At 55.5% G+C, this 12,735-nt stretch overlaps 3 protein-coding genes across 3 annotated transcripts; all 3 read left to right on the plus strand.

The window, feature by feature from the left end:
- Positions 1-4,315: 4,315 nt before the first annotated feature.
- BROUX77_000585 (uncharacterized protein) lies at positions 4,316-5,947 on the plus strand (the record flags this gene model as incomplete). The annotated part of the gene is made up of 1 exon (XM_073750764.1): positions 4,316-5,947. One exon carries the CDS (start codon positions 4,316-4,318, stop codon positions 5,945-5,947), a length of 1,632 nt encoding a protein of 543 aa, XP_073608822.1.
- Positions 5,948-6,358: 411 nt separating this feature from the next.
- Positions 6,359-9,841, plus strand: BROUX77_000586 (uncharacterized protein; the record flags this gene model as incomplete). Its single annotated transcript, XM_073750775.1, has 1 exon — positions 6,359-9,841. The coding sequence occupies one exon, from the start codon at positions 6,359-6,361 to the stop codon at positions 9,839-9,841; it is 3,483 nt and encodes a 1,160-aa protein (XP_073608823.1).
- An 884-nt stretch (positions 9,842-10,725) lies between these two features.
- On the plus strand, positions 10,726-11,985 carry BROUX77_000587 (uncharacterized protein; the record flags this gene model as incomplete). Its single annotated transcript, XM_073750786.1, has 1 exon — positions 10,726-11,985. One exon carries the CDS (start codon positions 10,726-10,728, stop codon positions 11,983-11,985), a length of 1,260 nt encoding a protein of 419 aa, XP_073608824.1.
- Between the last annotated feature and the right edge of the window lie 750 nt (positions 11,986-12,735).

The raw sequence follows: 12,735 nt of genomic DNA on the forward strand, positions 1-12,735 counted from the left end.
CAGCTTCTCGTGGCGGCGGTGGAGTTGGTGTTGTGTAGGTGAAAGGGCGGAGTTTGGGTGTTGCTGGGAGGATGAATGACAAACGGAAGAAAAAGACTGAAGAGCGGAGGGGGGAATGAGGTTTGATGGCAGGAGAGAGAATATCCAGAGGTGACCAAAGAATGAAGGGGAGTCGAGTAATACGGAAAAAAGCGACCCAGGGAAGCTGGAGAAGGAAGGGGCTGACAGAGGGCGACAGAAAGAAGAGACGCCTGGGCTGCCTTTTCGCGGACAGGTTAACGTACCGTGCGCATGCTTTTGCCAGCACTGTTCCCTGGTGAGAATCCACGGCAGACTACGCGTAACGGCGGCTGATATTGGACACGTAGGCACTGTGCCTGTACCGCCAACAGTACGCATGACCGTGCCCGAACAGTATACCGACCCCATAAACAAGCAACCCCCTGTTCGCCAGCGGGTCTCCGGAAACCCTGTACTTGCACACAATTATGACAGGGAATTAGCTAGTACGTCTCTATATTCCTACAAGGGGCAGCACCGCAAAGGAAGAAAGAGCTCTGCTTCTTGCTGTCTGTTTTGGGTTGGTCTGACCTTCCAAGTGGTACGTACGGTACGGGCAGTTGCTTGGTAGAGGCAAGGTGCAAGAGCAGAGAAGCCACCGACCAGAAAACAACGTGCATGGTTTTTTTTCTTGCCATTTGCAATTGAGAACTGCGTGTGCAGATGAGGGCAAAGTGGCAACCATCAGCAAAAAAATACATGCATATGTATTGGTTGGCTGATGGGTCTCGGTCGTTTTCCGATGTCTCCCCACCTGTCTCTCTCTCTTCCTCTCTAAGTCTGTAATTGCGGCAAGCAACTACCGTCGTCTCATGAATCCAACCCGCACTTTTCTAGTTGTGCAAACGGAGAGCTCTCTCCTGTAACAACCTCAAACCAACCTCCACTCTCTTTCCGAGCACAAGTATGTACATGCGTACATATACACATGCCTGAGTACATGTACCTACATGTACATGTACAAGGAGTTACTATAACTGGTTAAGTACACAGTACAGTACACAAGTTCTGCCAGAACCACATCTCCTTAGATCCAGATAGAGTACGCCAACTGGTTATCGTGTATTTCTAGGTGCAAGCACATGCACATGCCCCAAAAGGAGGCAAGCACATACACATATGCATCGCAAGTCAACAACAGCAAGTGCGAATATGAAAGTGGCAAGATGTCCTCCAAGCCCTTCTTCCTGCCTTCCATCCCCTTTCTCCCTACCACATATGCAAACGCAAGGGGTTGTCGCGCTGTGAGTGGGCCTGCTGCATCCTAGGAAACTGCCTCTATCATGTTTGTGCCAGTATCAAAGTACTTTTTTGCCCGAGTTACTTGTTGGCTAGCTTGTTTCGGTGTTTACCTTTTCAGTAGTTAACTAACTCGTTAGTTGGGTGGGGTTGTTTTTTGGGGGAGATACTACATGCTGAGTTAGTGATCGCTGCTTTATCTACACTTCACGCTTGAAACTAACAACGACATGCCATCCAGCCGCTGCATCTATAGCCGCTGTATGTTGTCTCATGAAGCCATCCACATCCACACACTCTCTCCCTCCCATGCCTTGAAACTATGTCCATAGGCTGGCGCCGCTCTTCCGCTCCAATTAGTTGCCCAAGTACTAATCAACCTTCATTCCCAAGTGCACCACCAACCATCAAAGTAGGTGAAACCTGCCTGGTCATTGCATTGATTCTTCATAGGGTTCCTCATACAAAGTAAAACAAGGACCAGCACCAACTAAAGAGCTCAGTGCAGCGTGCAAAAAGGCAAAGAAAACCGAGGCCATTTGATCGTGTGTTTTCGCTTCATCAGATAAATTTGCGATCTGTGCGTTCCAGGATCCCATTCTGGTATAAGCACAAGTATAATTATGCATTTGACCCGCTGGTACAGTCCTTCAGGCACGTATTGTGTCTTTGTGCTTAGACTACAAACGCGGACAGCTGAGAGTTGGGGGTAATAGAGAGCAGAGACAACATAAATGTGTACTACAACTAGTTGGTTGGTTATGTGAAGACGTCAACGAGCATGTGCCCGTCTAACCGTCCAGCGCAGCCGGCCTGGTGTTGTCCTTGCTGTCCCATCCAACTACGAAAAGTTTTTGTCTCTTCGTCTGGCATTTGCTGGTCGCAACCACACGTCACTTTGCAATGTTTGTCCCGATCATCCCTTTAGTGTTTATTTCTCGCATCTTCTTCAAGGAGCAAGGAAGACTTGACTGTCGCCATGCGGCACAGTCCAATTGTGGCGAAATGTCAAGGCTGGGCCCAATCGTCGAATTTCGCTCTTTTTTCTGGGTCTCATTTGTATTGTCGAACCAACCAATTCAAGCTCGCCATTATGGAGAGGCGTTGTGGAAACAAAACAAGGCTCTTGCTAGCAGTATTACGGTAGGGTTAAAGACCCCATTCTGGGTATATCACGTGGAATGCAAAATTGGGCAAAGACCGTTGGCCGGCAATACAAGTAACCGACCAGTCTAGGAAATTTAGGCATCAAAAATAGGATTCGTTATGTGTTAGTGGCTATCTAACAGCTCTTGCGCAGCTAGGCGTGGAACGACCGCACTTGTCCCGTGCGGCGAGCGTTGATCGTGCTCCCGCAGGAAGACTTGGGGACTAAAGATGGAAGCCTCTAGTAGATTCCAGCTGGAACGGGCCTTTGAGCTCCGTTTTCTCTTCTCCACATTTTCTGAAGAGAGGCCTTGGTTGGAGGTGTGTGCATTGTGCAACGTGATAACAAATGTCTTGGTGTTAACTGCGGGCACTTTGGCAGATGTGAAATCAAGTAGTCAACTAGTGGTTGTGGGCTAGATTTCTGCTGGCTCTCACTTATCTTGGAGTCTCAAGCATATTGGGAAAAAAAAAGTATTTGTACTTCTGAGACCATGACTCGCTACTCAGCTTGAAGCGCCCTTGGGTGGGAGTTCACCACGCTAACTCTGCAAACGTCAATGTTTGGCTTTTTTTTTTTTTTTTAGCGCTCGATAATGATGGGAAGCTATCAAGCCATCTTTAGCAGCAACACCAAGCTCCAAAGTTCCAGGCTCTCAAAACATTGTTCCGGACTTGAGGTCAGGAAATGTTACCTCTCCAAGGCTTGACTAGTTCTCACTTGGTGGCGCCACTGTCAACTTAAGTCGGCAAACTATCTCGAAGAGGAGCGAGAATAAAACGACAGGCGTCCTTGCTAGCCTGCCTGAGCCGCAAAGGGAGACCAGGGGGCCGAGGCAAAGATATTCACCTATAGGTAGTTGAGTAGTAGCTAGCCAGTTGTAGTTAGCTGGAAGTATAAAAGCATACAAGTACAAGTACATCCATGGACAATGGGCTTGTAGCGCAGCTTGCATATGCATCTGCAACAGAATCAAGAAAGAAAGGGAATCGAGATAGCGGTGAATGCCACACTAGGGAAGAGGGCATCAGGCAGTAGGCGACAGGCGGCACCTCATCACCGCCACTTTGCACTGGTGTGCATGCCGGCGTTTTGGGCGCAAGGGCGTGTTTTGCATGGCATGGCTGCGAGCTCAAGATACTGACAAGAATATAGATGAGCATGGACCACTGCGCTACGATGAGGATGGAGAGGGGCAAGCTGTGGAGTATTTGTAGCTATACATATGCACAGAGGAGGCGAGGAGAGGGTTGGGAGGCCAGGTGTGAGACATGCATGAATGCGCTGGATATTGGTATACCGGGGCGTAAAGTTGGCAGTTTTGGCCTAACCACAATAGTGATCATATGCTTGACTCCACATATGCACATACATGGGTAGATGGCGCCACACCTTGCGCCACAGCAAACAAGGTGGTATATAGATAGCTTTAACATCACGACTTTCAACAACTTGAGTCGAGGCAACGTGCCTGAGAGGTTAAAGGGTATGACTAGAAATCATATGGGTTCGCCCTCACAGGTTCGAATCCTGTCGTTGTCGACGTATCTATTTGCTGACCCCGTGATTCGTGGACATGTCGGTGGAAGCAGCCTTTTTTTGTTGTTTCTTGCTTTCTTTTTTGTTGATATCATGCTGCTACATGCTCGCTAGTAAAAAAATAAAAAGAAATCGGCTGTTTACCAGAATTTTACACTCAATCTGATCAAAATAACCCTCCGGACCACTGGTTTTGGTTCCACTTTTGGGCACCAACATTTTCCTCCATTTTCAGAGGGCACCTTCGACATTTCGACCAAGCTAACAGCTACCATTATTGCAAACTACTTTACTTTATTTTCGCCCCCGGCAGGTCCTGTCATCCCTAAGATGATCGCGTCCGTCCACGCGCCCGCGCCCGCCGCGCCCGCGTCCGCGCCTCCGTCATTGACGTATGCGCAGGCCACCTCGCCCGCCAGCGACCCCTCCCCCGTGCCCACCACTGTCCCCTCCTCCGCGTCGTTCTCGCCGAACCTCGCCGGCCAGGCCCCTCAGGGGCTCCCCTCTTCCGTCGCGCGCGTCGCGACAGGCGCAAAACGCGTCAGGAGCGAAGACGCGCCCCTCCCCCAAGAGGCTCACTACGCTCCCATCTCGCTCCCCGTCGGCCCCGTAAAGGCTCTAGCCGACGCCCTCCGCAACCAGAAAGACGCGGAAGCAGCAACCCGTGATAGGATGCTGAACACTTTCTCGGCCATGGCCGACAACTGCCTGGCCGCAATGGCCCCGCAGGCCAGCGCGCACGAGTCGACGCGCAAACTTCTAGACTTCCTGCAACAGGGTCTTCTAGACACCCTCCAGCACGCCATGACAGGCGCGCCCCAGCCTCCCCCCAACCGTGCCCCTCGCGACACGACCCCCTCCCCGGCGCCGCAACGCGAGCGCCCCGCCCGCCCATCGACCCCGTCAGAGGCACCATCAGCCCGCGACCCCCCTGCTGCCGCTCCCGCAGCGCCCACCGAGTCCTTGGATAAGGAATCCTGGAGCACCGTCGCCCGCAAGGGCAAAAAAGCGTCCAAGGCTGCCCAGCCCGCGGCTCCCTCGGCCGGAGCCCCCAAGCCCAGACAGGGCAAAGCCAGCGTGGTCCCTGAAAAGGCCACCCCCGCCGACAACCGCCTCTTCGTGGTTGTGCCCACCGATTCCCCCCTCCGGAAGCTCTCGCCGGCTTACATCGTAACGAAGGCCAACGCGGGCATCCCCCGCGGCGAGGGCGCAGGCACCGCCACCGCCACCAAGACGGGCTTTGCCCTGACAGCCGTCCGTGACGTCGGCAAATTCCTCAGCCACGCTGAGCGCATCCGCGCCAACCTGACTGCGGAGAAGGTCCACAAGAGGGACGCTTGGTCCAAGTACATCGTACACGGACTGCCAACCTCGATCACGGTCGAGGACCCCAAGACCCCTGGCGCCGTGATGCTCCACCGGGTCACCCTAGACGATGTCCGTCAGGATATCGAACAGGCCTTTGGAGTCGTCTCCGCCAGCGCCACGCTGTCGAAGTACGTTGGCAAGGCGGGCGTGCCCACCTTCCGCGCCCACATCGCCTTCCACGAAGGCCTTGTGGCCCCGTCTGCGGTTCCCCGTCGCGTAGCGACACTCGGAGAGCTGCACATGGTCTCCCCTGACAACACCCTGGAGCGTTTCCCGTTCTGCACACGCTGCCGGGCCCGCCACTTTGACCGCAAATGCCCGGCCGACACCGTGACGTCGTCCTCGACCCCGGCAGCCGCCGCCCAGGGAGACAAGGTACCGTCCCCTAAGCCCGCCCAAGCGCCACTCGTGGCCGACAACACCACCACCCAGCCCCAGCCGTCGACACAGGACAAGAGCCCTTCAAGCCCCCAGGCTCCCCCATCCTCCGTCTCCTCGTCGCCCAGCCAGCCCTCCTCCCTGCCCACCTCCAGCGAATCCTCTGAAACACAGGACTCAATGCAGGTAGACGACAACGTCGAGGAAGTTCTGTAAATGTTAGGAAACCCTAACTCTACAGTACTGAACATAATTTCGGCGAATGTACAGAGGTCCTGGACCTGTGCACAGGCGTTGCTACAGAAGGCGCATGAAGACCAGGTGAACGTGGTCTGCCTCCAAGAGGCCCCGTCAGGCGCAGATCCGGGGAACAGAACGTTTCCCAGACACCCCTCCTATCAGGCAATTGTCCCGGAGGGTAACTGGCGCTCGAAACCCCGAGTTGCCACATACGTATCGACAAATAGGCGCGGTCTTCGCTTCCAGAAGGCGTACATGAGGGAGGAGCACCCAGACATGGTCATGGTTGAGGTGGTACACGGAGGACACTCATACACCATCGTCAACCTCTACAACGCGGGGGCAGGTTCTTCCCGCACGGGCGAAGCGCTTCACCTTCTCACAAGGATGCAGCCGGGACCACGCTCGGTGATTACTGGGGATTTCAACCTACACCACAGTGCTTGGAACCCCCTTAGCGCCTCGGACGATCTGGATGCAGAGCTCCTGCTGTCATGGATGGAAGAGAGGGCACTGCTGCTCGGTAACGCTGATGGAGAACCCACCCACGAGTCAGGCAGCGTCATTGACCTGGCGATCTTCTCGGCGCCTTTGTTCGCGCTAGGCGCGACCGCCGAGCTCAGAGACGAGTACACCTGCGGGAGCGACCATTTCCCAATGACAATTACTCTGCCACTTGCCGACCAGCCGACGGCTGCAGCCCCTCCTGGGCGACTCGTCATGGACAAGATGGACAGGAAGAAGTTCACTGCAGCCTGCAAAGCGGGGGTGCCCTTGATGGACGCCCTAGTCGCAGGTATACGCAGGAGACCTTTGTCCCGGGCGGAAAAAACTCAACACGTGGATGACTTCGCACGGACTCTTCAGGAAGTCATTCTCGGAGCCCTCGACGCGTCGACACCCAGGTCGCTCGGCAAGGCCAAAAGTTTCCCCTGGTGGGACAAAGATTGCAGGGAGGCAAGCGCAGAACAGCAGTCAGCCAAGCACCGTGTCAACAACGCCGACTCAGAGACTGCGGAACGGGAGGCGAGAAAGGATCGCAGAGAAGCCAAGAAGCGGCTGGGCATGGTCCTCAAGAAAGCTGCGGGAAACTTCTACGACAACAGGGTCGCCAAGGCCACGCAAGCGCGAGACATTTTCCAGATTGTCAAGTGGAGAACTAAACCGCCCGCTCGACCATCGCCAGCGCTAGCGCCGGTAGAGGGTGCAGAAGCCACGGTGCAGGACACCACAGAGAAGATTGCACTTCTCCGCAGCGTGCATATGCCATCCTCTCGCCCGGGTGACTTGCCCCCTCCAGACTTGTCGCAAGCCCCAGTCGGGACCGAGCCGATCACGAAGCACGAGGTCAAAGCTGCTTTGTGGAAGCCTCAGAACACCGCGCCCGGTCTAGACAGCCTCTCCAACAACGCCCTGAAGCTAGCCTGGCCCGCTCTGGGGAAGCAGATCACTTATCTTTTCAAGGTCAGTTTTTCCTGGGGGCTCCACCCTTCCCCCTTCAAGCAAGCGAAGGTGATTGCCCTCGCCAAGCCAAACAAGAAGGACCGGTCGTCGCCGCGCTCCTACCGGCTCATCTCGCTGCTGCCAACTCTGGCCAAGTGCTTGGAAAGGATTGTTGCCCGCCGACTCTCGCTCTGGGCCCTAGAGAAGGGACACATTGGGGACAACTACGCTGGGGCGGTGCCTGGGCGTAGCGCCGAAGACATGTGTCTGAGTCTGGTTGAGTCTCTAGAGTACTACATGGACCGCCAGATGGAATCCTCAGTCTTGACGTTCGATGTCAAGGGAGCTTTTGATGCAGTGCAGCCGCACCGCATGGTACAACGTCTGGTCGATCTGGATTGCCCGGCCGAGACATGCCGATGGGTATCCTCGTTCCTCTCGGACCGCAAGGCCTCGTTGGTGCTCGATGGCGTTGACGATCTCCTTCAGCCCACAGGAGGGAGCCTACCCCAAGGCTCGCCAATTTCTCCCATCTTGTTCATGCTCTTCATGGCACCACTCTTCAGGATGGCCCTCCCGTGCTCCCTCCGCGGCTATGCGGACGACGGCTGCCTGGTCAGCTCAGGCTCGTCTCTGGCAGCCAACTGCTCGGTGCTGTCCCACACCCTCAACATTGTCAACAACTGGTGTGTGAGGAACGGCATGATGCTCGACCTTGCCAAGTCGGAACTCCTCCACGTGACGCGCAAGCGCCACGGCCAAAACCCGGGTCTTCTACTCCCCGATAGCGGCTCACTAGATGCCATAGACCCCAAGGATACCCTACGATGGCTCGGCGTGCGTTGGTCACGCAACCTGTCCTTCGTGCCGCACATCCGCGACGTCGCCCAGAGGACGGCACCCACCATACGCGGCATTCAGATTCTGTCTGGTTGCTGGAAGGGGGCCCCGGTGAAAGGCGCCCTCACGGCAGTCCGCTCTTGTGTGGTGAACAAGCTCGCCTACGCCGCCGCCGTCTGGTGGAACCACGGAGCCGGGACAACTAGCCAACCCCGTGGGCTGAAGCAGGCCGTGGCACTCCTGGATCGCACAGTCCGCCGAGGTCTGCGTGCGGCACTCCCGCTATATTGCACAACCCCATGCGCTATATACAACCTAGCGTCCGGTTTCCCGCCAATGAGTTTTGTCCTAGACAGCCGCCTTGGTTCGGCCGGACTTAGGGCCACTCTCGCGCAGCCAAACCACCCGCTCGGAACGACAGCCACAAACTGGGGTAGAATAGGGAGGCTCAAGATGCTGCTCCCGCACAGCCTGGCCACAAACTACCCGGCCCCCTTCACGGGCGCGCCTGCATCATCTCGCCCCCATTTACAGGGTGACAAGAAGGCTGCAGCTGCGGCGCACCTAGCCTTGGTACGCTCCTCTTCCCCCTCGGACCTCTGGATATACACAGACGGATCCAAGCTGGGAGAGGGCCGGGTCGGCGCTGGGTGGGCGATCATTCGGGACGAGACAGTCCTGGACACGGGCAACTGCCCGATTCCTTTCCACGCCGAGGTTCATGACGCCGAGGTGATGGCCATTGCCAGAGCCCTGGAAAAAGTAGACTCGTGGGTGAAACCACAGTGCCGCAAGGTCTGGGTCTGCTCCGACAACCTCGCCGCGGTGTACCGCCTCACGACATGGGGCGCGAAGCCCGGAACCTCCGAAGAGCTTCTCCGGAGGGCCCAAACGATTTGCGCCGACTGGATTGGCCAAAGCCCTGACCACCCAGGTCCTAGACCGTGGCCAGATGGTGCCCCCGCTGTGGAAGTGATTTGGGTCCCGGGACACTCCGACGTCTGGGGCAACGAGCTCGCGGACCGACAAGCCAAGATAGGCGCCGAGAGGGCCTACACGCCCGTAGGAATGTCCCTTTCCTGGGCCCGCAGCCATTTCCGCGCCCGCGTCACCACCGAGTTTCGCACCTGGTGGTCGAATGAAGGTTGTGCCAACAGACCTCACCTGAGCCGACCTCTCGAGGCTCCTAAGAAGGCCTGGAAAAACCTTCTTGACGACACTGAGCGCAAGCTCGCCCGCGCTGTCCTGACAGCACTTTCTGGTCACGGAGACTACGCAGACTACCACCGCCGTTTCAATCACTTGAACGCAGTGCTAACCTGCCCCCTCTGCGACGCTGAGACCACCCCGGAGCACATCTGGACCTGCCCCCGCAACCCTCAACGGATGGCTAAGGGCTTCTTCCAGAAGCTCATAGCCACCAAGAGTGGAGCCATCTGGCTGGCATCTAAAGCGGCCAAGAGTCCTCCGGTGCTTCTAGCACACCGCCGTGCGGTAACGGGAACGGACCCGCAGGAAGGGGACTCCCCAGTTCGCCCTCCGCCCGACCCTCCACCGCCTGGTCCGACCCTGCCCGGGGCAGCTTAGCATCTGGGGCCCAATCTTTTTTCGCGCAACCGCGCTGCCAACCCTCTGGCGTGAATACGCCGCCAACCCCCCTTTTTTTTTTCTTATTTTGCACAAATATTTTTATCACTACATCGGCGGTGAGGCCAGGACTCTGGGTCTTGTTTGGACCACGCGGACGAAGGACAGCCTCTGCGCTGGGCAGGTGGGAGACCTCCTGTCATTATACTTTGGATTGTGGGGTTTCTGTATGCATGGTTTTAGGTTTTGGTTTTTGCTTCTGTTATGTATTTTTCCTGGTACTAGAAATAGTCCCCTGTCGTATGCCGAGAATCCCTCGCGAGTAGACAGGTTAAATAAAGACTTTCATTTCAGTTCCACTTTTGGGGATGGTTTTGAGGAGGTCTGCTTTTTGCGTTGTGCCACAGCGCTGGACCAGGATTCCGGGTATGTTTGGGGCCACACAAGCGAAGGACAGCCTCTGTGCTGGGCGGGTGGACACACTTTAGTCATTACACTTTGTGCGTGGGGTTTCTGTATGTACTCTTTTTGGTACTATTCGTAGTCCCTGTCGTATGCCGAGAATACCTCGCGAGTAGACAGGTAAATAAAGAATGAATCAATCAATCAATCAACCCTCCGGACCATGTAAGAGGGATATATTTTGTCCCACTTTCCACACAAAAAAATGTACGCAGCTGTCAAATGTAGGGAGCTTTACGTATCCACTCTGGACCTGTCATGTCAAAAGTACGTCTTTTGAGCTCTCCCACAGCAAGATGGTTGTGTATCTTGATTTCAGATCCGGGCCTTGGTTGCGTATATACGGCATTATCTTGCTGCTAACATACAGCCCATAGTTACACAAAACCAAAATCGCTCGCTAACCGCTCACCACATCAACAATGCCCGCCCTAAAGTGGCTTACTCTCTCCGAGGCCTACGTCACTCCGCCCCGGCTCTACGCCTGGAGTGCACGGAACCTGCCTCATCTCAGCAACCGGTTCACGTCCGACCACTCCAGCCTGTCGCAACCTCACAAGCGCGTGTACATTGTTGGCGTGGGTAACCTCGGCCGTCTCTTCGCCATGTGCCTCGCCAAGTTGCCTGCCAAGCCGCCCATTACGCTTGTTGTGCACCGGAAAGAGCTGCTGGAAGAATGGGTGCGACGACCGGGCATTGAAATTCTGAGGGGCAACACGGTTGTCAACAGCCGCAATTTTGCCGTTGAGTGGTGGTCCGAGGAGAAGCCGCGCGAGGGCCCGACGGTGGAGGTTGCGCACGGGAAAACCCTCAGCAACGTCATTGTGTCGACCAAGACGACTGTTGCGCTCAAGGAGGTCGACAGGGTGCGCCGCTATCTGGGAGCTGAGAGCACGCTGGCCTTTGCCCAGAATGGCATGAGTCGCCTGTGGCCGCCACACGGCGCGGAGTACATGGCCTCTCGCTTTGGAAGCCTTACCCAGAGCCCCAATTGGCTGGCCATGGTGACGAAGCACGGCGTGACGTCGCTAGGGCCGTTCCGGAGTAGACATGCGTCCGAGGCTGATGTTGCATTTGGCCCAGTGTGGTTGAACGAATTCACGGGCTCCCATAGCCAGTATTTGACGGAATTGCTCCGGGCGGCGCCAAAGCTAGAAGCGCACGAGCTTTCCCGCGACAATCTATGGGTTTACCAGTTGGAGAAGCTCGCAGTGAACTCGGTCATTAACCCCACGACGGCCATTCTGCGTGTCAAGAACGGCGCAGTCTTCACAGACCCAACAGGCCCTGTTGGCCGTGTTGTTGACCAGTTGATCCGAGAAGCCAGTGGGGTCACCACGACGCTAATCCAGAGCGAGGCAGGACAAGAAATTCTGGGTGCCAATGGTGCGGCGGACTCGGCGTTGTTGGAACGTTTTTCGTTCGACAGGTTGCGGGCTATGATCTACCATCTGTGCGGGGTAGTGGTGCGGGATAACATCAGCTCAATGCTCCAGGACATTAAGGCGGGGAAGGAAACCGAGATTCACGACCTGAATGGCTGGCTGGTGGACACAGCAGAGTTTCTAGGGCTCCACGACGCGGTGCTTACCCACAGGGCCATCGTCAAGCTGGTAGAGGAGGCAGCTACTGTCACGTCGGAAGACATCGAGGAGAGACTGGCAGCCAAGGGCCAATCATAGAAGCCTCGCGGGAGAAGATAGGATTCATGCAGATAGGTCTGTAGCAGGCATTTACCCTGAAGCTTGGGGCCGGATGGAGGTGAGTTGTCGCTGCATGCAACACTCCTGATGTTGTAGGCTATATGCCTTAGGGAGCCAATGAGAACCGCCGGGCTGGGTTATTATAGGGGGCGTGTATTTCCAGGCGAGGCTCAATCGTCACCGAATCCCCTAGATTGATACAGAGACAGCCATATGATCAAGAGTCCTTTTCTCTCTATTAAAGGGGTAGAGAAACCCACCACCACAAGTGAAAGTATAGTTACATATGTATAGATCCAGAGTCTCGCGTGCAGTACATAGGCCCCGATGTGATGTGGCATGCAATGCACAGAGTGAAATGCACGCTTTGTTTTGAGGCGTCTTCTAGAAGCACATAAACGAGGCCGACCAATGGTAGGATTCTGTCGGTCATATAGCTACTCCCATGTTATCCGGTGCAAGAAGAACACGACCGACGAGCCATGGTTTGTTCGGAGAAGATCTATACAGATTCTGGAAAACAAGACGCATTATGGAACTTCACGGTAGCCCATAGATGAGAAAAGATTTGCCATTTGTAAGCATATAAATCGACGTTCTATGGCTTCTTGGGCTAAGCTGGTTTGTGAAGTAGGTTATATAATGCTTGAACTATAAGTCCAGATGCCAGCAAGTCTTCTGCTGGAAGGTGGCTGGTCAAGGGCGCCGATCAAAAAAGCCTTACATAGT

The sequence above is a fragment of the Berkeleyomyces rouxiae genome (assembly GCF_048999995.1).
Source record: "Berkeleyomyces rouxiae strain 22BRR77 chromosome Unknown BrBRR77_ptg000001l, whole genome shotgun sequence".
In the NCBI taxonomy this organism is placed as follows: Eukaryota; Fungi; Ascomycota; class Sordariomycetes; order Microascales; family Ceratocystidaceae; genus Berkeleyomyces; species Berkeleyomyces rouxiae.